The sequence below is a fragment of the Physcomitrium patens genome, chromosome 20 (assembly GCF_059467195.1).
Source record: "Physcomitrium patens ecotype Gransden chromosome 20, ASM5946719v1, whole genome shotgun sequence".
Lineage (NCBI taxonomy): Eukaryota > Viridiplantae > Streptophyta > Bryopsida > Funariales > Funariaceae > Physcomitrium > Physcomitrium patens.
Window position 1 is genome coordinate 6,570,812 of NC_143429.1, and position 26,043 is coordinate 6,596,854.

Below are 26,043 nucleotides of genomic sequence, written 5' to 3' on the forward strand. Positions count from 1 at the left end.
ATATTTAGATCTATAATATTATTTAGAATAAAAATTTAGAATCCAAATTGTTTTTTAATGATCTTTTAAAAGTAAAAAAACATCACATTCTAATATATTAAAAGTATGATTCATTTTATTATTATAGATTAGTTTTTTAAATTATAAAATTACTCGAAATTTGGATCTTAAGCAACTTGTCAAGATTTTAGTTGAAACCATAAATAATTAGTAGAATAGCAAAGTTAATAAAAAATAAAAATAATAAAAAAAAAATCTTTGTATAGATTTGAAATATGAATTAATTTTTTTTGTGAACATAAAATATTTAAAATTAATGAATTAGCAAATGAAGATATTTAAAAGTAAAAATTTAAAACAATACATTAAGACTTTGAAATCAAACTTTAAATCCTTTCTTTTTATTGTAGCTAGATATGGATAAATTTATGGTTTTTAGATGAAGTGGCTTATTATTATTACTTCTACAACTTCTCGTTGTTGGTGACCATATTCTTTGGACCAGTAGTGTCCAATATTTATTGATTTATTAATGTTGTGTTGTTTATTTCATTAATATTTTGATCCAAAAATAATCGAGAAATTAAACCAAGTCATAGAATACCTTAATAATAAAATGAAAAAGAATAATGTAGTTGGATAAGTTCAATTCTTGTTAAAAATGTATCTAAATAAGACTAATTATAATTTTTATATGCATATATATTTTAATTAGGTGCAATAAAAAAAAATACTTCTTATAATTGTTAGGCACATAGTCCTTAGAACCTTCTAGAGACAAGTTTCTAGAACCTTCTAGAAGCAAGTCTTTGGAACCTTCTAGAAACTTCTTAGTTAGTAGAAGATGTTAGGAACATAGTCTTTAGAACCTTCTAGAGATAAGTTTCTAGAACCTTCTAGAAGCAAGTCTCTGGAACCTTCTAGAAGCTTCTTAATTGGTAGAAGTTGCTTGAGAAGCTTACTAAATATGAGTATATATTGGAATCGAGGCTGAAGAGTTCTTCAGTCTCGACAACACATCTCTTGGAGCTCTAGCTCACCTCTCTGGTGTTGTTCTTGTATTCATCTGATTAATCTAGTTCTTGCCAGTTCTTCTTGAACTTCTTGTTAGATCTCGAGTCTATATTTCTGTGTCCGTGACAGTTTGTCGAGACTGCACTCACCTCAGATATCAGAGCTAGTTTCTTCTTTGTTAGAGAGCGGATTATCCCTCTACTTGGAAGTGTACTAGCATTTTAGAGGTTGCAGATTACCCTCCTCTAAACTGATACTTCTTTTGTTACAATATTGGAGTCTTATTCTTCTTGGAGAGAGTGGATTACTGCTTTTCTTGAAGCTCTTAAGGCATTTTAGAGGTTGCGGAGTACCCTCCTCTAAACCAATATTGTCTTCTTGTAGAGTCATTTCTGTCCTTGTCTTAGAATGGCCGGAGGCCAAGACATTAGTATGACAGAAAGTTCGGAGTCTAAGTTGGATGCTATCATGAATGTCCTCGCTACGTTATCGCAAAGAACTGCAGAGATTGAAAAAATTGTGGCAAGACTTCATAATGATGGAGCATCTGAGATGGCACAATCGAGGTTGCACCAGCCTCAAACTTCTACACTTGGAGAAGCAACTTTGCCTCAGGTTCGACAAGCACCGCTGGTTCTACAACATAAGGAGCCCCGAGTTAGCCTTCCGAACAAATTCGATGGTATGCATTCTAAGTTTCGAGGATTCGTCAATCAAATCAAGTTGATAACAGTTTTACAACCCGAACGCTATCCAATGGAGGAATCATGTGTTGGGCTTGTTAGAACCTTACTTACAGGGCAAGCTCTATCATGATTTGCTCCTTTGTTTGAGAAACAATCATCCATACTAATCAACTTTGAAACCTTTTTGGAAGCATTTGTGAAAGCATTTGGTAAATACGACAAGGTTCGATGGGCTACAATAAAGATCCGGTCACTACGACAAGAGATGCGCTCTACATCAGTCTATGCATCGGACTTCAGGCAATTAGCATGCAACATCAATTGGGACAAAGAAGCGTTGATGAGTCAATTCTATTGGGGTTTAAGGGACGATGTGAAGGATTTGCTGTTAACTCTTCCTGATCTACAAACGCTCAACGAAGCTATTAGCCAAGCTATAAAGTGCGATAATTGCCTATTCCAACGTCGCCAAGATCAATGTTCAAGACAACATACGGTTTGCCACGCCCCAACTATATCGGCAAGCAGCGTGAATTCACATTCAGAGGTAGAAGACATACAAATTGATGCAGTACGTATCAAATCTCTTACCCTAGAAGAAAAAAAGCGGCGTATGGAGGAAGGTCTATGCTTGTATTGCGGTAAAGAAGGCCACAAAGTTGGAAACTACCCCAAGAAGCAAAATCGACATATTGTCAAGACTAGGGGTGCGTTTATTCAAGAAAACAAGGATGCCCAGCCACAATAGGAATCGTGCGACTGAACAGTGAAATATTGCAACAACAACTAGGTTCCTTTCTTTCTGCTCAACCTACCCTTTGCTTTATAATCCCTTTGCTTATTGGCCCTCAGAAACTGAGAACCTTAACATTATTAGATTCAGGAGCATCTGCTTGTTTCTTAGACGAAGAATTTGTGAAGTGTCATAAGATCCCTTTAGTACAAAAATCCAAACCTGTTCACGTTGAGGTCATAGATGGGCGACCTTTATTGTTTGGTAGTGTCACCCATGAATCAAAACCTATAGAAGTGATGTTTAAGGGTTATAGTAGTCAAATTATTTTCAATATTATTAGAACCCCATCAAATCCTGTTATTCTTGGTCTTTCTTGGTTGGAAAAGCATAACCCATCTATAGATTGGAGGTTGTGGAAGATGACCTTTCCCACAAAACCACCCAAGAGCAAGCCTAGTAGAAAACCCTGAATAGAAAAATCCTTATTCATTGAAGCAAGAGCGTTTATAAGATCGTCCAAGGAAGGCACACCATTTGTCATTTATGCGGCTTCAACTACCGGGGAGAAGATCTCGACAACAAGTATATCGGAGCAATATAAGGATTTTAAAGACATGTTTCAAAAGAAGAATGCCGACATGCTACCGGAACACCGACCATATGATTGCACCATAGACTTGCAGGAAGGAGCACAACCGCCTTTTGGCCCAATCTACAATCTATTGTAAATGGAGTTAGCGGAGTTGCGGAAGTACATCGACGAGAATCTAGCCAAGAACTTCATCCGTCATTCAAAATCGTCAACTGGAGTACCCATCTTATTTGTGAAGAAGAAAGATAGCTTGTTGCGGATGTGCGTGGACTATCGAGGCCTCAACAAGGTAACAAAGAAGAATCGTTATCCATTACCCTTGATTTTTGGTCTCTTAGAACAACTCGGACGTGCAAGGATCTTTACAAAAATTGATCTAAGGGGAGCTTACAACCTCGTACGAATGAAGGAAGGAGATGAGTGGAAGACAGCGTTCCATACAAGGTATGGCCATTTTGAGTATAATGTCATGTCCTTTAGTCTTACCAATGCTCCAGCGGTCTTTCAACATATGATGAATGACATTTTTTGAGAGTACCTTGATGATTTTGTTGTCATCTATTTGGATGATATTCTGACATTATCCAAAAACAAAGAAGAGCATGAAAAGCACGTTCATTTGGTCTTGGAGAAACTATGCAAGCGAGGACTATATGCCAAGTTGGAGAAGTGTTTATTTCACCAAATAGATATGGAATTTCTAGGATTTGTTGTGACTATGAAAGGCTTGAAGATGGACCCCAAGAAGGTGGAAGCAATCGTGTCCTGGGAGGTTCCGAAGACGGTTAGAGACGTACAATGCTTTCTTGGTTTTTCCAACTTCTATCGGATCTTCATCAAGAATTACTCTCAAGTTGTTGCTCCTCTCACTCGGTTGACATGCAAGGATAAGCTGGAATGGAGACCTCTAGCGGAGAAGGCGTTTCAAGACCTGAAGACCACATTTACTACGGCTCCAATCTTGGTACATCCAGACTTTACAAAGACCTTTTATTTAGAAACAGATGCTTCGAATTTTGCTTTGGGAGCTGTACTTTCATAAATGGGAGAAGACAAGAAGCTCCATCTGGTTGCATTCTATTCTCGAAAGTTCTCTACTGCTGAAATCAATTATGAGATCCACGATAAGAAACTTCTTGCTATAATGGATTCTTTCCATGAATGGCGTCATTTTCTTGAAGGAGCTACACACCCAGTGACCGTATACATAGATCACAAGAATTTGGAGTATTTCATGTCGGCTCGAGTTCTAAATCGACGTCAAGCTTGGTGGAGTATGTTGCTATCTAGGTTCGATTTTGTTATCACTTATCGATCTGGAAAGCAGCAAGGACTATCTGATGCCTTATCGAGGAGATTGTATCTTGTACCAAAGGCTGGAGAAGCAGCATTTAATCAACAATGTACGACATTGTTGAAGCTAGAGCAATTTCAGCTTTGTGCTACTATTGTGCCAATTGATGCTGACTTCTTGAATCAGGTACATGCCTTGACCATTGAAGATTCAATAGCCATTGATATTAAGCAACGTGCCAATGACGACAAGTTCAAGGTGGAGGGAGATCTTTTATACTTTAAGGGTGGTTGTATATCCCAAAAGGACCAGCACGACTCCGAGTTCTTCAATCTTGCCATGATTTTCCGGTTGCGGGACATTTTGGATTCAACAAGACCTTGGAGCTTATTTCTCGAGATTTTTGGTGGCCCCAAATGTGGAAGGATGTGAAAGATTTTGTCCTCTCCTGCGACATCTATTCTAGATCCAAGAATCCTCGGCATCATCCTTATAGACTCTTACAGCCATTGCCGATTCTATGTCGACCATGGTCTTCAATTCCGATGGACTTCATTACGGACCTGCCATCATCGAACTCATTTGACAACATCTTTGTTGTGGTAGATCGGCTTACAAAGATGGCGCACTTTGTCCCTTGCAAGAAGACATCGTCTAGTGAAGTCACAGCAAGACTCTTTCTCGATAATGTGTATCGATATCATGGACTACCAGATGATATCATTTTAGATCGAGGAACCTAGTTCGTGTCAAAGTTTTGGAGATCTCTCTTTGAGATACTGAAGGTGGATATCAAGCTTTCTTCGGCTTTTCATTCTCAAACTGATGGCCAAACGGAACGGGTGAACCAAGTCTTGGAACAATACTTACGATGCAGCATCAACTATTAGCAAGACGATTGGACCACATATCTGCCGCTAGTCGAGTTTGCATATAACAACACCCTCCATGTGTCAACTCAATACACACCATTCTTTTCCAACTATGGATATCATCCGAAGCTTGATTTATTGAGTCCGTCAACAAATAACAATCCAGCAGCTGAAGGATTTGCAAAACAACTATCAGAGCTTCAAAATACGTTGAAGCTTCAATTACAATCTGTTCAAGAATCCTACAAGGCGTCTGCAGATAGATTTCGGAATCAAGCACCTACTTTCAAAATTGGAGATAAAGCATGGCTTCTTCGATGGAATATCAAGATCAAGCGACCATGTGATAAGTTGGACTATCGAAGATTGGGACCATTTATCATCCAGAAGCAAATCAATCCAGTGGCGTACCGTCTAGAATTACTGGCTTCTATGAAGGTACATCCAGTCTTTCATGTTTCTCTGTTGGAGCCTTATCGAGAGTCATCTTTTCCCAAAAGAGTGCAATGTCCGCCACCTAGTATTGAGATCGAGAATCACGAGGAATACGAGGTTGAAAAGGTACTAGATTCATGGCGAAGGTGGGGCAAGTTGGAGTATCTTGTTCATTGATGCGGTTACGACATTAATGAGCGAACGTGGGAGCTAGTTAAAAATCTCGCCAATGCACCGCAAAAGGTATAGGAGTTTCATCAACAACATCCTCATAAACCTAAGTCGGTTCGACGATAGCTTGCTTCTGAAGCTTACTCACCCAAGAATATAAGAAAAGGGGAGAGCACCACCAAAATTCGTAGTTGATGTAGTTATTTTTTCTAAGATAAAATAGAATTTTTTCAGTAGCCATAGTTTGGTCTTCTGATATGGATAGCCAAGAGATAGATACTATGCCAGTCAGATTATCTCAACCGACTAGCTCACGAAGGCGACCCCGAGATGAAGAACCACCTACACCACGACGACGATGAAGGATACCGAGTAACCGATCACTCGTGATTGTATTTGAGTCCGAGCCTGCTTACGATGGTCAGCCAGAAGGCGTGTTTGAAGGACAATTTCACAATGAAGACACGGAAGTTCATGCTTGGTCAGAAGTTGAAGGAGTGGGCCACTATCATTTGCTTCAAGGGCCGATGAATCACTTGCCTCGTGAACAACAGTTGGAGTTCATAGCAGACGTTATGCGACAGATCTTCATTTTCTTGCGTTGGTACTGATTAACAACAACATTGCTTCTTAGAGACCTTGAAGCTAAAGGAGGGGGTGATGTTAGGGACATAGTCTTTAAAACCTTCTAGAGACAAGCTTCTAGAACCTTCTAGAAGCAAGTCTTTGGAACGTTTTAGAAACTTCTTAGTTGGTAGAAGATGTTAGGGACATAGTCCTTAGAACCTTCTGGAGATAAGTTTCTAGAACCTTCTAGAAGCTTCCTAGTTGGTAGAAGTTGCTTGAGAAGCTTCCTAAATAGGAGTATATATTGGAATCGAGGCTGAAGAGTTCTTCAGTCTCGACAACACATCTCTTGGAGCTCTAGCTCACCTCTCTGGTGTTGTTCTTGTATTCATCTGATTAATCTAGTTCTTGCCAGTTCTTCTCAAACTTCTTGTTAGATCTCGAGTCTGTATTTCTCTGTCCGTGACAATAATGGTATTTTGATTCTTCTAAAACACATTATCTTTTATCAAATTAGAAAGAAATTGAGGATTGTTTACTAAATATTAACAAATAAATTAGTACACAATAAAAATTTACATATTACAATATAGTAACAAGAAAAAATTTCAAAATTCAAGTACTATAATATGATTCAAATGAACGTAAATGTTGTAATTCTGTTACAAATACAAATGACCCAAACCACAAAAGTTTTTATTTTTAATATAATTTTCTCATACTTTGATACTCTTCAATTTTATTATTTGATAAGTTGGCTCTTCTACAAACTATAGTAATTATTCATGTAACTTTTCAACATAATATATCATTCAATAATTAAACTTTTTTTTTCCTAATATATATCAAATTTAGAATTCGCATTGATAGTACAATGAACTTTTTAAAACTGCAATATAGTAAAATAAATCATCTTTCTTTTTTGTACATCTATACCTGAATCATATCTGTGAAAAACTATCTAGGAGTTAGTTCACCTGAAAGGTGACTTGTTAAAATTTACATGTATCAATAAATGATACATAGTTTTATTATATAGTTACATGTAATTGTAGACTTTTACTTTTATGTTTACTTTTATCTTTAAAAAATTATGTTCTCAATATTATAAACATCATCCACGTCACTCATATTTTACTATGGACACATCGAGGAGCAGAATCTTACAACATGATTTACTAAACTGTTGGGTACAAAGCATCGCCAAAATCATATCATTACCTTCACATCAACGACATGGCTGTTGAAAAAACCCTGCGCGGGATCGAGCTAGAAACCGCGCTTCAGAACCGCAAATGAACGGCGTTGTGATGGCGCGTGAAACCGCGCTTCAGAACCGCAAATGAACGGCGTTGTGATGGCGCGTGAAACCGCGCTTCAGAACCGCAAATGAACGGCGTTGTGATGGCGCGTGAAACCGCGCACGAGACCCAGAACAAAGCGAGTTTCAAGGACGGCTTCGGGAGTGCCAGAGCCTCCAATCGATCACAAATTGCCGTTGCATGTCGGGAATCCAGAAAATTGTTTCATCGTAGGAATCGAGTGCGGGGAAGCGCCGTGAGAGAGCGAGCGAGAGCGACAGAGAGATTGGGTCAGGGATGACTACGGGAGGGATGAGTGCCGCGAGAGGCATGAGTGCCTTGTTCCGCTCCTCGCAAATGGCGTCGGCAATGCGGTTGCGAGCAGGCGCTGGTTTGCCCGTAGGTAGCATGGAAGTTCCTGCTCATCCTGTGAGTTTACTCCTCCCCCGCCCTCCTTCGTGCTCCTCGCTCTGGTTCATTTTTGGGTAGCCTCAGGAGTTTTTGTTAGTTTCGGAAGGGTTAGTAGGAAGAATCTAACACCCTTGTAGAATTTCAACTCATGGGGATGTTTTTTTAGGATTTAGGGTTACTGCTTTAGTGTCGGTTGTATACATGGGGGCTAGTATGGTGTTTTTTCCAACGTTTTTATCAACATATGTGAAGGGTTTTTAACCTTCCACTTTTGCGGATGGATCGCTGGCTAGTGAGGGTTTTGAGTTTTGGCTCACCAATTACGAGTGTCTGATTATGGGGTTTAGGTGTGATTGTCGGTTGATGTAGGTCATTGATAGCGGATAAACATTGAGAGTCGTGTTTTTGTTTGATCTGCAGCTTCCTGAGAACGCAGAGCTTATTTGGGACGATGGAAGTCCGTTCCCAGAGCCATGTCTTGACAATGTAGCTCCTATGGTGGGCAAGGTGAGTTTAGGTTGCGCTGCCAGCCCAATTTTAAGAGGATATAAGATTCGATTTCGATTCATGAAGATGGATTATAGCGGTTGATGGTGTTCATAATGTTTTAGTTCTCTTGTGATTTTTTATTTTTATTTTTTTATGTTAACTCCAGTCGCTCTTTTCTTGAGTACTGCCGGAAACTATCTTCCAATGTGACATCGATGCTCAGTTTCCATTTTTCCGTTGTTTCCTAAATCTTGTAAAGGAGTGGAACATTGTGTAGTCCTACCTATTACACAATTATTTTGTAATGTTATGTGAATTCTGACTCTTTGCGTGGAACAATGATGGAATTAGCAGCGCTTCTTTGGATTAGAATTGTTCGTAATTGGAGTTTATTTGATACGTCTTGTACCGGTGCAGTATGAAGCGCTGGCTTGGCTCTTGGGAGGCATGGGATTGTTTGCCGGGATTGGTGGCTTGGCTGCTTGGAATGACAAAGCTTCACGAATTCCTTGGGTAAACACACTGAATTTTTCCACTCTGATTCTGATTCTGATTTTCCTTTGTTTAGATTGTAATTGATTGTTTAGACCAGGGTCTTCTAGTATCGTTTGATGATCAAGGTAGTTTCACATCACTATTGTGGTTTATTTGCTTCATTTAAAAATTGCTGAAACTTTTCTTCAGGCACCACGGGAGTATCCTTACGACGACTTAAAGGTGGAGCTTGGTAAAGAGTGAACCTTGGTAGAGTAGTCAGTCCTAAAGCTGGTAGATTGAATCAGATCATTACATCTGCTGTGTTCTTTGCAGGGACTAAACTGAAGGAAGTTCTTTATCAGTTAGTTTTAGAGCATATATTGAACCTCAAACTGTGTTGGTTGTCTGAGATAGGCCTCCGAGCCATACGAAGACTTCATGTAGAATGGCTTAGTACCTGCAGATGACATCCACGTGCTCATCTCTTTGTACAGGCTGACTGAAATAAAGTGATGATAGTAGGTTCAAGAGTGTTCTTATTTTTATTTATTATTTACTTATTGATACACTCGTTTAATTTTTATACCAATTGTTTTGATTCTTTTGAAATACTATTGTAACATTCCGTCTTTGTCGGGATAAGAAGCATCAAGGTTGAATGATTCATATGGTGTAGTGCATGTGGTTTGTGAGTGATAAGCTAGCCTTGTTCAGCAGTTTTGAGATACAACACTAACCTTGTGTCCTAAGTGTTCAGGTGCAGAGAGCCCAGACAAGCAAAACAAGGGAAGGATTTGGAGGCAGAGAGGTGGGTAGATAAATTACAGTGTGGAATGAAGCTCTTAAAAGTTACATTTGTTTATGATTTTCTCAAGTATAAGTTAGGTTTATATATTCGAAGGCAAGTTTAAAATATTGCTGTTAAAGAGCACAACATTCTAAAACAATACATGATAGAGAATGTATTATAAATACAGTCCTGTTTGTCTCAAGTCCTTATTATTCGTTGGATATGATTTTGAATTGAAATCTCTGCATTGCAACTACTTCACACAAAATTGGATGTAATCAATATTATTATATTCTCTCTATTTTTGTAAAAACAATAAACTATGATTCTTGTATCAGTTGTTAAACATTATATTCGTCTGTCTTATGCTTGTGCAAAATAGCAAATGAGTGCTCTGGAGCTGTAAAATGCAGTAGAAAAGTCAAATAAAGCTGACCTCGACATTGTACCCTAGGTGAAACAGATTCGATGCAAATGTCATATATCAACACGATGAAGAATTCTTGAGAATTAATTAAACAATCTCTCATATATGTGACTAAACATGTACGACTAATCAATCTCTCATTAAGTGTTTTGCTAAACATAACCACATATTTATGTTCGTATGTCAACTTTCAACTGAGAATGGTCCAACAACTAAATAAATAGAATCACAAATGTACATACATTCATGCAAAAAGAAATGAAATGATTCAATTTAATATAATTCATTTACGTATACATATATATACACTATTCAAACTCATGACCCATATGCATCTATAATAGTGCATGTGCCAACTTCAACACAATCCAATGCAACAGTTCTATCTTGTGACAACACTCATTTACGAAACACATAAGATACTCTCAATGAAATCATTCTTGGAACATTTGATGGCAGTGATGCTTCAATAGACATAATTAAAATCATACTGAACCAAAAAAAATATAAATAAAACATGATCAGAATAATTGCTTGGTTGAAAACCCGCATTTGGAGCGGAGAAATGAAAGGTACAGAATGCGGATGAAGGTTTCCTTCAAGTATGACAACGGCAGCTCACCAAGACCCAAAAAAAAAAGAATAAGAATAAGAAAAAAAGACTAAGATAAAAGAACAAAGAATGTGGAGAGTTTACGACAGCTTGACTTCGACATCTACTCCGGCTGGGAGGTCCAGCTGCATCAAGGCGTCGATGGTCTGAGCATTAGGGTTTTCCAAGTCGATGAGGCGCCGGTGCGTCCTGATCTCGAAATGCTCGCGTGAGTCCTTGTTCACATGGGGCGATCTCAACACGCAGTACACGCGCTTCTTGGTAGGCAGCGGCACGGGCCCCATGGTCTTGGCGTCCGAGTTCCGTGCCGCTTCCAAGATTTGTTGGCATGCTTGCTCTATCAAGTTCACCCAGTACGATCGAAGCTTGATGCGGATCTTTTGCTTCGTGGCAGTCTGACCGAAACAGATGGATGTTAGAGATCAGTGTGGAGACTTAACAAGGATATGACAGATTGTACAGTACTAACACCGAAGCAGTCGAACTTTGTAGCGAAAACGTCGACTCGAACATACCGGAGCTTCGCTGGCAACTGCTGCCCTCACTGTGAGCCTGGAGTGACGGGGAGTAGACCACGTCTGGGCGGAAGTTTGCCACACTTCATTTAAGCTGCTGCTGGGAAAACCGTCAGCCCTCAACCCCTCAAAAGTCGATAGATGAGCCTACAGTCGACAAACTTTGGATTAGACATGTTCTGGAATCAATTGACGTGAATTTCATGAGTCTAATGCTAGGGTAGGTCGTTCGAATGATGAACAGTGTGATCACTTCTAGTCCAATTCTCCTTCTCTCGAAAGTAGATATGCGTAAGGTTTCCCCAGATATTGAGTTTCTTAGTTTTCAAAGCGTGTGTATATACAATCCATCACGAAATTCTATCCCTCGCGAGTTTTCCAATTGGATGATTGCTCGAAATTTAGCAGTGCATTGTGTGACTCTTGTCATACTCTGCATCTTCAAAAGATAGTTCGTCAAGAAAGACACATTCGCTCTGGATTGCACGAGTTCAGCTTCCGCGACCAAAAACTCTCTCCGAGTAGCGCAGGATTAATTCAAAAAGGTCAAATACCTCCCTCAAACTAGTTAAGCACAAAATGCAGCGGGCAAGCTCTTGAAACATCCAGGATAGGACAAAACCCTACGCCAATTGCATACAAATTCCCACTCAAACCCATGAGAAACCCCAATGCTCGCCTTAAACCTCAACACTACTATCAAATTATCACCAACACAGAACAGCGCACCGAGAAGTCCAGCAGAAGATATCAAGCTCGCCAACCCAACCCTCAAAACTACTCCAAAAAAACACAAAAACAAAAACGAAAAATTATTAACACTAACACGCATCAATTACCGCACGAATTTTCAAAACTCACGTGCAAGAGTAACCACAACATGTCCCATAATACGAAAGATGAGATGCAGACGCACAGCGGAAGGCGAGACTTTGAAGATGGTCGCGCGTGAGGAGGAGGCGGAGGAGGCAATTGCGGAAGGAAGAGCCACGACAGAAGCAGCAGACGCAGGTGCAAGAATTGCAGTAGACGCCATCGCTGCAATCCCACAGCAATTCCTGCGCAACAACTGCGAGCGAGGAATCGCAAAACAGACAAACAAACAATAACAACAACAACAACAATTGCAATACGCTTCTCCTCCTCCTCCTCTTCCTGGCCCCCAGCCTCCAACGCTGTGGATAAGATCCCTCATCGACGAATGAATGGTAATTAGAGGATGTATGTGGGTGGTTTGGATGATACCCGGTCGGCATTCTCTGTTCACACAGGTCCACGCTCCAATGGTTTAGGGTTTAGGATTTATAGAACTTGAATTCAAGCTTTGAGGAATCCAAGTTTTATAATAAAACAATACGAGATAGAGAATTCGTAAAACATTTGGTATGCAATTTGCAAAACTCGAGGATGGGAAAACCGTTGCACCGTATCATTGAGGGGTTCTACAAAGCAATGGTTGTAGAGAAAAATGTTTTGGGTGTAGATGGAAAAGTGAGTGCTGATGTGTTCCCCTTTCAATGTTATATAATGAAAGTATTATTTTTATTTTTCGAAAATTTCATATTGGAAATAACATACTTATCTAATTATTTAAATATCGTTTTTTTTTTGGTCTGAGTCCTGTTTTTGAGACATCTATCTGACTAATTCGATGTTTTAACAATAGAAGCTCTTTGATTATGAAGATGTTTTATAATGCCATATTCTAGCTATATTGTAACCTTGTGCCATTCTTTTTTGTAATTTAAGTATGCATGTATATGTGTATATATATATATATATATAGAGAGAGAGAGAGAGAGAGAGAGATTGTAATAAAGAAGTATTTTAAAATAGTACAAAGTTATGTCTATTAGTGTATATATATATATATATATATATATACACATAGAAATACATTTAGAAATTAAAGTTTCAGAAAAATGTTTTTATAATTTATGATTTATCAAAATAATTAATATAGATATAAAAAAGGAATAACATTTCAATAGCAAAGTCAAGTAAATAATTTACTTTATATGATTTGAAAGAAAATCCCAAGTATTTTTTTTTTCCCAAATTGAATTGAGTTGTGTAAAAATAAATGTTGTTAAGAACCAATTATCAATTCATTTATTCAATTCATTTTTCTGAATATGTTTGTCTTTGCTGTGCCATAGCAGAAAATTGTGTTTACAAAATACATCTAATCAAATCAAATTGCAGAGGTAAAAATTATGCATATGTTGTTGTTGTTATTGGTTATTTATTTATTTATTTATTTTTCCAATTATGTGTCTCATTAAAATGTGCGACATATACAAATAGAGTTGTATATGTCACATCCATGTTGACATTGAGATGCTACATTCCTTAGTCAATGTCTATTAAAATATGATATTGTCAAACAATAAAATAGTTGATAAATAAATAAAATCACTTCATTATTATGATTAAGATACAAAATATGTATTTCCATGTATAGATATACGAAATTTATATTTTATTAATAGGAGTAATTTAGCCATAAATTCTTTTGATGTATTTCTAGGTGTATATATATATATTAAAAAATTTCTGGTTCTTCTTATGGTCTATTCTAAATTATTAAGCAAGTGGAAATCAATATTATTTGTCCTTTGCAAAAAAAATTGGAAGAATAATGTGGTGAAAATAATGTATTGATAAAAGTCAAATGGAACAATTGATAAACAATGAATGGAAGAGTTTTTGGTCCCCCTTGATTAGTCCTTCCATTGAACTAAAGATGATTCCCTTCAATCTCAACATATGCTTGTTTATACCACCTGTTGTTTGATCCATAACTAAGAATGTTTTATTGCAACTCATAAAAGACCCTTTTGATGAACAACTTACACATGGTGTCTACAACCTTTAAAACCATTCTTAACAACATCAATTAACATCCAATATAAAATTATACTCCATCTTCTTCTTCCCATCCCTCTAGCAAATTATATTCTCTAATTGTTTCTACATAGTTTTTGAGCCACTCAAGTATATCTAATATCACATCTTCTCTTTCACAGCTTCAATTGATAAAGACAACCATTTTATAACCATGTATGCATATTTCAGACTTAAATACACCAAGTCATCCCAATATTTGATGCACCATACTTTATTTATTTATTTATATTTTAATGCTAATATTTAACCAAGACCCAAATTAATAAATAGAATAGAAAATAAAAGACTTGACTGAAGCCAGTCACCAACACTGCGCGCAGACGGGACTGCAGACCGAGCTTGAAGAGAAACGGGGTCAGAGGACCACGCAGGAAACTGTGGTCAAGCAGGCGCACAACCAGGCGCGCAACCAGGGCAGGAAGTTGCACGCCGCAGGCCCACTTGCGGCGGACTCCCCGAGGTGGGGCCCAAATCAACTCGGCCCTCAAACCACCCACACTGGTTGTCTGTCTGTCTGTCTGTCTGTCTGTGTTGTGCTTCTTCGACTCCACGGTGGAAAACAAACATCAGGTGGGATCGACACAAAGTCCCCAAGTGGAGATGGGTTTTTGACGTCGCATCACAAGTTGGGTGAGTACTCACAAACCTCGATCTAGAATTCGCTGTTTTACCCGTGCGCGCTATTAAAAGTAGAAACGGGGACTAGTTGCGCATGAGGTGCATGTTCCTCTGAAGTTATTCGCTCGTCCGAACGTGGAGCCCACAGTTCGCCCCCATCTATTTCGTTGCATTGGACACTGAGAATCCTTCTGATGCTTACAACCCGAGAATCAATGCCACAGCTGAGTGCACCCCAATGGTAACATACAGCACTGAAATCCAGTGTGTGATATCACGCGGTGAGACTCTTCAACGGTTTTTTGTTTTTTCACGTCTCCAAAGTCAAGTAGTAGACACAATTTTCTTTTTTAAACAAACCGTAGGCGAAGTTTGGGTCAAAGAATGATTGGAGGTGGGGGGTCCAAGTGGCACCTGAGGCTTCCGAACCAGCCAACCATAGCACTGGATCTCCGAAGAAGGTGACGGGAACGCTCATAAGGAACGACATAAGGAACGCTGAGGGGAACGGCATGGTGGGGAGTGGGGAGCTTCGGAGACGAGGACGCCGAAGCGACCGTCTCGTGCCCCCACGCATGGCCGTAGCTTTCATGGGCTCTTGAGACCCGCCCCGAATCGAGATCGCCATTCCTTCTTCGAGCATCGTCGCCATGGTGGCTCAGATCTGAGTTACTTTACACTGGCGCTGAGTTGGGTCCCGTTTTTGTTTTGCTTCTTCCTGCGAGCTTGAGGTGAGTGCTGCTGGAGCGCTGCGGGGTGCTGTTGTTTGAGGTTTTTTGCATTGACGGTGACTCATGGAAATTTGTAAGTTAGTTACCTCTTGGTTTGGTTTGTCACTCGGTGGCGTTCGAGGTAGTGCTTATCTGTCTCTCGCTGTTTTGCTCTCGCAGCCGCTACCTCTACCTCTTCCTATCTATCTCCCCTCCATACCCACACCTGGATTTACTCAGTTTCGTTGCTTTTGATGGAGGAGTTTGCTGGAAAATGTCGAGTCCTGGATTCGAGGTGGCAATATCGTTGAGGCCTGTCGTTTTTTTTGGGGGGGGGGGGGGGGGCACTGCATGTCACCGCTGCAGTTCGCATTTGAGTTCGTCTTGCGAGGTGGGGTGTGGGGGTGCGAACGTTGCTGGCCTCTTCCTGTGCCCCTCGGTATCTTTTTGGTGTTGTACTGGCATTTTGTGCAGAAGCGATTGCCTTGTCGTTTCTGCAAGGTTCTGGTGGGGGGTTTCCATGGTTTGAAGAATACATTGTTGTTTAGGTTAATTTCTAGGGATGGTGTGGTTTAGACTCTGCAGTTCTGGTGTAGGGTTGTACTTGTGCTTTCTGGAGGAAGCCTGAGCTGGGTCTTTGGAAATGCCGAGCCTTGAATCGCGGCTTCTCGGATGTGATCGAAATTTTTCTGAGTATCTCGTGGTAGTGTCTAGAGTGGTTTTATGTGCTGGCTTCTGCTGGGGTTTGTAGTTTGTGAATACGGCAGATCTGGAGGAGTAAAAAAGAGGGAATTCTCTACAATGAACATCCTTCCATTATTTGACAATGAGACGTCATTTATGTCTCCTAGAAACGCTTGAGCGAAGTGCTGCGAGAAGGCTTATAGAGTCTCGCCATCTTGTTCAGATTACGGGGAACCTCTTACAAATACCGGGGAATTTTAATTATACTGTGATAGATTACAATCCTTTTTAGTCAGTAGCCCTACGCTGATCTGCTGCGTTGCAATTGTTTTAATCAGGTAAAAAACGTGCGAGTGTTGTTCCAATGAATTTTACATTGACTTCTCAATAAAGGATTCAGTACAGTTCAACCGTCAACTCCGTTAACAGTGGCAGGTGAATTAGTTCAATACTAAATGTGTATCTTAGCATCAATGCTTGTTTCACTTAGATTCTATTTTCATAAAACCAACAGGATCTGTTGACCCAGTCCGCTATGTACTTGCTTGTTAGATCTCATCAAACTTTTTTATGTGGCGTGGTTTGAGAAATATAACTTTCAGTTGGATCCCAGAAAGGTGTTGATCACTGTGCAGGAAATTGTGCCTGAATTTGTGCAGGAAGGACATTGTAGAACCTAATGGCACTGCCGAGGAATTCCCGGCAGGGGTCGCAGGGCCCCTCAGTTACGCTTATCATCACGGGCTCGGCAGTGATTGGGTTCCTCTTGATTGCCGTCTGGGTTTTAAGTGCCCCAGCTGCCATTCCCGAGGGCGGAACGTCCCTCAACACGGACAACAGTAGGAAGCCCACAGAGGAGTTTGACACCACCCCAGAGACAACCTCCGAGACTACCCCAACAGAAGATGAAGCGGACGCTACCAAGTCTCCTGTAGTGGACGATTCCGAGCCTTCTTCGACGACTGAGACGGCGACCCCCACTGTGGATGAGCCCGAGCCGACCCCAACTGAGGAGAGGTCTGAGCCAACGCCACCCGTGGGGAAGTCTGAGCCAACCCCAACGGAGGTGAAGAAATCACTAGGGGCAGGCGATGGGAACCTTCCAGATGATATTACATCGGGCACTGAAGCTGAACTGACAACTGAGACTCAGGTGACGAACTCGACGAATTTCGGGACTCAGGTGGAGGAGTCGAAGGACGAGAAGACGTTACAAGAGGGAGGGGATAAGTCAGAATCCACCACCCCCGCAGAGTCGACTCCAGCTTTGAAAGAAACTGTGTCGGAAGATATTCCAGACTGGAAATTGTGTAACTTCGAAGGTGCTCAGGATTATATTCCTTGCCTTGACAACCAGAAGGCCATCAAACAACTTCCTACTACTGCGCATTATGAGCACAGGGAGCGTCATTGTCCATCTGAAGAAGAGCTTCCCAAATGTCTCCTCCCTCTGCCCTTAAACTACAAAGTTCCAATCAAGTGGCCCGAGAGCAGGGATGCGGTATAGGCGCTGTACAGAGATTCCCATGATTTATAAAAAATTGAGTTCGATTTTGATTTTTTGAAACAAAAGCTTAAGTTTGTGGAATTGGGGTTTTCCTTCAAGGGCCTTAATTTCTTCCCCCTCTTGTTATGTCATCCCTGCAGGTCTGGTTCAGCAATGTTCCACACACAGAACTGGCTTCATACAAATCCGATCAGAACTGGGTGAAGTTATCCGACAACAAACAGAAGCTTATATTCCCAGGTGGTGGTACTCAATTTAAGACAGAACATGGAGCAGCGCATTACATAGAATATATCCAGAAGGTACGGATGTTCACTTCACTTCTAGGTTTGAGGTGACTTTGACATTGTTGCATTGTTGTAAATTTCTTCTGTATGACCGATGTACCTGGAAAATCTCTTGTCTTTATTGTATGCAGTTAATCCCTGGTTTATATCTTGGGAATGCTAGGTAATCAGAACTGGTTTTTCGACAATTTTGACCCCCTTTTGTTACGCCAGATTGTCCCTGAAATATCCTGGGGAAAACACATCCGAACTCTTCTGGACGTTGGCTGTGGCGTTGCCAGCTTTGGAGGGTACTTGTTTGATAAGGACGTGCTCGCAATGTCATTGGCCCCAAAGGATGAACATGAAGCTCAGATCCAATTTGCATTGGAGAGAGGCATTCCGGCTATTAATAGTGTGATGGGCACCCAGCGCCTCGTCTTTCCCAGTCATGTGTACGATGTTGTACATTGTGCTAGGTGCCGTGTTCCTTGGGAGAAAGAAGGTAGGCATCGTCACCTGCAATGTCATATACCCCTATGACAAGCTAGGTCCCATGATATCGTACATTCAGTAGCCCAACTAAAAGCATGTGTTCAAGATTAAAAAAAAAAGTGTCGTCGCGCACCCATAGGGGCATTTTAATGGTGTAGAAAGTATAACATTACGTTGTGCATTGAATAAGACATCCTACTATTTTTCTGCAGATTGTATTACGAAATCTTGACTGCCCACCGAACTTTTTAGACTGCTAAACGGTACGTCGTATTCATTGCTGACTGAATTTGGTGACAGGTGGAATGCTTATGCTCGAGTTGAACCGCCTTTTAAGACCAGGAGGTTTCTTCGTGTGGTCTGCAACACCTGTATATTGGGATAATGAAGAAGATGTGCAAATCTGGAAGGGTACGATATTTTGGCATTTGTGTCCTTCTCGTTGTACATTATTGTGATTGGTATGTTATATCATTATTGATTACTTTTAATTTGAAGCTTATTTACTTCCACATTTTATTCCCCCTAATAAGCTACAAGGCGACGATTATGTTTTTTTTAACACAGAGTGGTAGTCTGCAGCAATTTCTTGACCCGATTGTGGTATGCTTCTGGTTGCAGATGTATCCGGTCTCCTTAAAAGAATGCAATGGAAGATGATAACAAGATCAATTGACCCAGACACCAAAGTTGGAGTTGCCATATTTCAGAAACCAACAGACAATGCCCTTTATGACTCTCGTGGGGATACAACTCCACCAATGTGTGCTGCTGCGGACAATCCAGATGCTGCTTGGTAATACTGTCATTTCTTTTCTAGCGTTGCAACGTTGGAAAATGAGAGTCTTCGTCCTTTTGAAGTTCTTTTTCAGCGTTGCCACATTCTGGGTTTGTAACAATTGTCAGTTTCTTCTCCAACGATCGACTAACATTCTTTGGGATATTTCGGCTGCAGGTATGTACCAATGAAGGCGTGCATGCACAGGATTCCCGTTGGAAAAGGCTCTCGAGCAGCTAGTTGGCCAGTAGAATGGCCGCTTCGTGTGGACGCTACACCAGCCTGGTTGAGTTCTACTGAAAAGGGAATCTTTGGAAAGCCACAAGTTGAGGACTTCGAAGCAGACGCTAAGCACTGGAAGCGTGTGGTGGAGAAATCATACATGAAAGGATTAGGCATTGACTGGAATTCTATTCGGAAGGTTATGGATATGAAGGCTGGATATGGAGGGTAAGTGCGCGCTCCATTGTGGACGTACATTGGTAACAATCTGTATATTAATTTCATGCCTTATTTCTTACGGTCTCTTTATTTCAATTTTTTTCCTTGCCCAGGCTTAAAAAGTCGCCTTAGTTCAAAATACTGGAAGGTATCTACTCTCAGTAGTCGGGAATGGTTGACAAGGAACTTGTCTTATTTTCGAATTCTGTAATGTCAACTACTGTAGAGACAGCAGTGCTCAAGTTTAGCTTCCGATTTCACCCGTGTGAATATGCGTTGTTGATAATGCAGGTTTGCTGCGGCACTTGTTAGTTACCCACTGTGGGTAATGAACATCATCCCAATTACAGAGCCGGACACATTGCCCATCATATTCGACCGTGGATTGATAGGAATGTACCACGACTGGTGCGAGCCACACAGCACTTACCCTCGCTCATACGACCTGATGCACTCGGATCGCTTGCTGAGCTCACTCTCAGAGAGGTATATAAGTGAATCCTTTCTCTCAATAATTTTGTTTTATCTTCCCTTCTGCAAGTGTCAAATGTTTTAAATGCCCCGAAACTTTCTAAGAACTTCAAACGTGTGAATCTTGTAGATGCAAGACTGTGAACATACTTATGGAGATGGATCGTATCTTGAGGCCAGATGGATGGGCCATTTTCCGTGACACTGCCGAGATCATGACCAAAGTAGAAGCAATCGTAAAGTCGTTGCATTGGGATATTGTCCTCAATTCTTCAGAGGAAGGTTCCACACTCTTGGTTGCACAGAAGAAGTTCTGGCGGCCTGAGTCTACTCTGTAATTGCCCATGAGATGCGAAATCTGTCAATCACTAAATTTGAAATCTGCCGGACATTGTTAACGTAGTTTTCGTTTGCTTGTTGTACTCAGGCTGGTTGACAATTCAACTGCAACATACTTTATCATGTGGTAGTTCGATTTCGGTAGTGAAGCGGTTGGAAATAGGCATGAGGTGAGACAATGAGCGAGTTAATTGATCGACCGTAGTTGGAAACAAAGAGATAGACAATGTTATTTGACTTGTAGATACACTTCATGCATCTGCATGATGAATATGGTGTTGCACCTGGTGCAATTGTAGGTGCTATTGCGGATTTTAAGCGTTTTTTTTATTTTTTTAATTGCCTTACATTCTTTCTCTTTATCTTCTGTTCTGTTGAGCGAATTTGGTTTTGTTCCATACCTTGGTTCCTTGTGAGCTCTTTCAATGTTGACATCCATCTTTATCAATGTTCATTACCGCAACTTGAGAAATCACGCAAGACCAATATAGTACTTAATCTTCTGCAATGCGTCCAAAACCACTCATTGAAGGTCGCTCAGTCGCGTAGTTTGGGGTGGCTGTACTCGAATCCTTTCTATTGAGTAGAAACGGCATTTTCCGACCCAGATGATGGATTTGGTTGTGGGAGACCTCAGAGAATGCTCCAACGTGTACACCATCTACTTGATTTCTGTGCATCTTAAGGAATCCTTTGCCTCGACTTCATTCCTTCTAATCGGTTTTCAACAAAGTCGTCATCTCCAATCAGTTGCTCGCATGTTACGAAGATGCGAGTAGCCACAACTCCCCAACTTCGGTGGCTAGAAGCAACTACTCCGAATCTGCCAATGAAATTCGTTGTCTGATGCAGTCAGTACCCTTATCGGACCCAATTCTCACTGTCGGTGCCGAGTTCTTCCAGACGTGTGACAGCAAGTAGGCTCCACGAGTCATCATCATCTGCACTTCTCCGCACTAAACGATCTATCAGGTGGGCATTCGTGACCGAAGATAACTCGATTTTCATCCTGAATTCATATACGTATAGTGATTATTGGTGTTTGTAATGTCTATGCGATGACCAAATAATTGTGGAGTTCAAAGAAGATCGACCACAAGTTGTGATTATTCGACTTACTTTGGGAAGTATGATAGATAATATATAAAACCAATAAAATTGGTGAAATAAAATTTTGTCGCCGGGAAAATATCTTAAATCTGAAGTTCATTGACATAGCTTAAGATGCCAACCGGATTCTAACAACTGCAGCTGAAATCTATTGTTTCATGCGTGAAATAAAAAATCATTTACTTTGCAAGAAGGTTGTTTATGTTACACAATCTATGCCCAAGAATTATAAATTATGACATAGTGATTGTTGACAGTAATATACCACATTTGTGTGCAGCTGTTATTGTGTGCTATTTATGATGAATGTATTGTGTGGCATTGGCCTATCTAGAGAATTCTTAGTTGTGCGGCATGTTTTAACTACATGGCCTTTCCAGATACTAGAAGGGTGAAGTATGAACCGTAGACACAGATCGACGTGACCGAACTCGATCGGAGTTGAAGATGTAGCAAATCATGAAGGTTTTTCTTTTTTTTGCTTTTTTCTTTCTCTATCGCTAAAAGCCTAGTAGAGGAATCGGTACTCCTCGACAGCCAACACATCTGACCACAACATCGCAGGGTTTCCTCCACTCTCCTCTTCTGTCAGCAATTATGTACCAGAGTTAAAGCTTCCTTTGGTGGGGGACTCTTGCCACTCGACTGCGGTCAACTAAACAAGTAGATCTGAAACCACCTAAATCGTCTGAAATCACAACAGTATTTCCACCCTCAGGAAGTAAAGGAGGTTCAATGTAAGAAAGTAGAATACAAACTCGGTAAAAAGAATTCCATGCTTATCAAGCTTGACCCGGAATTCCACAATGCCAATATATCGTGATGAATGAGATGCGGTATGTGTTCACTTACACAAGCAAGGCATCCATACCTTTAGCCCCCGCTGATGTTCCTCATTCGTCCATTCTTTTACGTCCTGTGAAAAAATCGAAACTACCAACTTACTCAGCTATTTGAATCGCAAATATGTGGTTAAAGGTAGGACTTAACTTGTAAAATCATTTCCAGGACGAACTCCTGGCAGTAATATTATTGAACCGCTAAAAGTACTAGCCAAAACATCTTCTCAAACCGTTCAATGGTACTGTTAGCATTGGCAAACTCTTCTACAGAGCAAACCTGCGACTGCAGACTGTTAATTTCTGCGGAGATCAATTTGGTCCTCAGAATCCTTGTGAAGCAGCAGATGAAGATTACATCGACGTCGGAATGGCTTGAGAACGATGTTGTAGTGGCGTCATGGACAGACAGCAATGGGGGTCTGAGGAGACAGTGGGGGTGCCTTACAAATCGTCGATGCCTCCGAGTAGACCATTTATTTTAGCGACAGGCTGGGGTCAAGGCTGGAGTTGGAGTTCGTTGACAGTTATAATTGATACGTTCAAGAACAGTACAAGGCTAAGCAATTTCTATGACCAGCAATAAAACACTGCAATAAGTATCTGAGATGCAGTGTCACTCATTAAGCAAAAATAGCTCGAGAGTTTAGCAAAAGGTAACACCACTACAAGCTCCGGGCTAACTGTTGATTAAGGTCCAAGATTAGAGTCTTATACAAAAGTTTTACCTCAATGGGTAGATACCTAGTCAAGGGTTATGTTCCTGTACCTCCTATTGATATCTAGGTTCTTTGTGTTTTGTCCGAGGGGGCAAATTGTCCAATATCCCTCCCTTGCCTCCTAGGTTTCTAACTTTAAATCTACGGTAGAGTTTTTATTTCTTTGCAAGAGTTTCTTCTCTTGAATTGCTTCCTATTCACAAGGAATCCATGATGTGATGTAATGGTGTAAGGATTGGATTGTCGCCATAGCTTGCAGGTAATTTTATTGTCATCCTTCATGATTCAAGTTGTTTTTTTGTTTTGGTTCTCTTTTGATAATGAGTTGCTTGGACATTTTCAGATTTTGTCCTTCTTTGTTGTCATTTGGGGGCTTCTTTCTTTCACAGCAAGTGTTTGCAAGTGGTTTTTGAAGCTATTAGAAAATTGGTTGTTTTTTTTGATCCAATCGAAGTTTGTGGTTAGAGTGAAGTTGGAGTGGATTCTACTTTGGATCATACTACCAATGTTTTGATTCCTTCTCATTTTTGGAGTTCAATGTTTTCTTCTTAATATACTTCTAGTACCACTCAATTACTTGAAGAAGATTTGATGCCTTGTAAGTATTACGTAATAAAATATGGATTTTACCTTAGAGTCTACAATTCTTAGGTAGCATGCAAAGTTGAGGTTAAAGGATTTAAGGGGGCAAAATTCAAAGCCTTTTGAAATAGGTCGGAGATAGAGAAATATGTTTTGGAGTAGATATATAGATTTTTTAAAATTTTTATTTTATTTTTTTAATATTATTTTTTACTATCAAGTTAGGTTAAGTGTGGTCGTTACATTCAATCTTTCTCTGAATTTTTTAAATAGTGATAATCCTAGCAGCTTTGTAAAAATATTTGCTACTTATTCTATGGTTGGTACATATTGAAGATTGATTTTCTCTCATTGGATTTTTTTTCAAGTAAAATGATAATGTGCTATAATATGTCTTGTTTGTAGATTGACTCCTAGATTTGTTATAAAGCTTATGCTTTTAGTGTTGTTATAATGTATGATAATTGAATGTCTTATTTGGACTTACAAAACTTTTAATAGTATTGATAACCATGTGGCTTCTCTAAAAACATCTACAAGTCCTTTGTACCTTGCTTCAAAAGATGATAGAGCTATGGTTGGTTGTTTTTTTGATGACCATGAAATAAGTCTATTACCAAAGGTAAAAAAAATCCAATTGTTAATTGTACTTGTTCTAAGTCTCCTCTTTAGTCAAAATCTACATATTATGATAAATAAGATTGATTGTTATTTCTATATAATATGCCATAATCTTGAGTATACTTGATATAGCATAAAATTCTTTTTGATATAAGTAGGTGTGATTTTTGAGGTCTTGCCATGAACCTACTAATAATTCCTATGGCAAATTGAATGTCAGGTTGATTATGGATTAAGCATAGACATTTACCTACAATATTACAATATTGGATGGAGTCCACTTCTTTTTTGCTCATATCAGCTTTGAGCTTTAATTTTTCATCTATTATGGTTATTGCAAGTTCACAATTTTTCATACCAAAAGTAAGTAGTATATTTTGTGTATAGGCCTTTTGTGTCATTAAAATCCCTTCTTTTATTTGAATGCATTCAACTTTCATATGGAGTGAAACTTTGCCTCTTGATAGCATAGACATTTCAAATTGGTCATATAATTCTCTTTTGAATTGTGTCATATTTTTTGTGCAACTATCTATTATAAAAAGATTATCAACATATAATGAGATGAAGATTTTATCTTTTGATCTTAAATATAAATTATGATCACATGTAACTAGTCAAAAATTAGCTTCTTTTAATATGAATCTATCCTTTCATACTGAGGTGCTTATTTAAACCTATACAATGCCTTTCCCAATTTGCAAACCATGTGCTCTTCACTATGTATTTCAAATTCCTAAAGCATTGTAACATATACCTCTTCTTTTAGATCTCCATGAAGAAAGGCAATTTTGACATCCATATAATATAATTTCCAATTTTTTTGAACTGCAATAAAGATCATTGTTCTAATTGTTATCCATTTTACTACTAGTGCAAAGGTTTTTTTTTTAGTCAATTCCTTCTTTTTGTTCAAAATCTCTTGTGACTAATATTACCTTGTATTTTTGAAGTGGTTTATTTATGTTCGATTTGATTTAATAGATCTATTTGGTAGATATAGCAAATTTACTTGGAAGTAGATTTGTAATAGTCCAAGTTCCATTTTTGTATATAAAATTCATTTTGTGTTCCATAGCTTGTTTCCATCTTTGATGATTTGTTGCTTTATAATAAATTCTTGGTTCTAAGTTGGACTTAGTCATTATTCCAATAGAATGATCTCTTATCCATCTTAGTGTTTTTATTTGTTGACATGCTTGTGTAATTATTGATAATGGAAAATTTTGATTGGTTTCCAAATTTGAAGAATATATTTGTTTAACCAATAAAACATCATTTTGAGTTTTAATGCTAAATCATTTATTAACTTCTATTCTTAGGATATAGCTCAAAATAGATGTATTATTTTTTCCTTTGTTATATTGATATAGATAATGATTCACTATAAAGATAGTCTAGTTTCTTGTTGGTGGTGTCTATTGTCTCATGTTGGATAATGATTTTATAGATAGGAGAAGATTTAGTATAAATATGACTAGAGGGAAGGTGTAACCTTTTCCGTTCACAGAATCCTTACAAACGTTACATACTTTACCAAAAGGTTTTTGAAAATTTTGTGTA

General features: G+C 39.3%; 3 protein-coding genes across 5 annotated transcripts; 2 read left to right on the forward strand and 1 right to left on the reverse strand.

Annotated features, from left to right (window-relative positions):
• Positions 1-7,893: 7,893 nt before the first annotated feature.
• LOC112272946 (NADH dehydrogenase [ubiquinone] 1 beta subcomplex subunit 8, mitochondrial) lies at positions 7,894-9,573 on the forward strand. Its single transcript, XM_024501153.3, has 4 exons — positions 7,894-8,097; positions 8,500-8,586; positions 8,986-9,081; positions 9,253-9,573. Exons 1-4 carry the CDS (start codon positions 7,966-7,968, stop codon positions 9,304-9,306), a joined length of 369 nt encoding a protein of 122 aa, XP_024356921.1. The 5' UTR covers positions 7,894-7,965; the 3' UTR covers positions 9,307-9,573.
• Positions 9,574-10,769: 1,196 nt separating this feature from the next.
• Positions 10,770-12,504, reverse strand: LOC112273190 (small ribosomal subunit protein uS10c). Its single transcript, XM_073529541.2, has 3 exons — positions 12,307-12,504; positions 11,391-11,537; positions 10,770-11,270 (listed from the first exon to the last, which is right to left on the reverse strand). The coding sequence occupies exons 1-3, from the start codon at positions 12,424-12,426 to the stop codon at positions 10,956-10,958; spliced, it is 582 nt and encodes a 193-aa protein (XP_073385642.1). The 5' UTR covers positions 12,427-12,504; the 3' UTR covers positions 10,770-10,955.
• Positions 12,505-15,556: 3,052 nt separating this feature from the next.
• Positions 15,557-20,956, forward strand: LOC112272945 (putative methyltransferase PMT23). 3 transcript variants are annotated; one of them, XM_090245470.1, is made up of 10 exons: positions 15,557-15,722; positions 16,651-16,747; positions 16,972-17,813; positions 17,960-18,121; positions 18,320-18,590; positions 18,881-18,991; positions 19,202-19,376; positions 19,536-19,808; positions 20,091-20,285; positions 20,401-20,956. In XM_090245470.1, the coding sequence occupies exons 3-10, from the start codon at positions 16,992-16,994 to the stop codon at positions 20,606-20,608; spliced, it is 2,217 nt and encodes a 738-aa protein (XP_090101596.1). In that variant the 5' UTR covers positions 15,557-15,722; positions 16,651-16,747; positions 16,972-16,991; the 3' UTR covers positions 20,609-20,956. The 3 variants fall into 3 exon arrangements, with proteins under 3 accessions (XP_090101596.1, XP_024356918.1, XP_024356919.1); XM_024501150.3 differs by having other exon boundaries at positions 15,557-15,649; XM_024501151.3 differs by lacking the exon at positions 16,651-16,747 and having other exon boundaries at positions 15,557-15,649.
• The last annotated feature ends 5,087 nt before the right edge of the window (positions 20,957-26,043 follow it).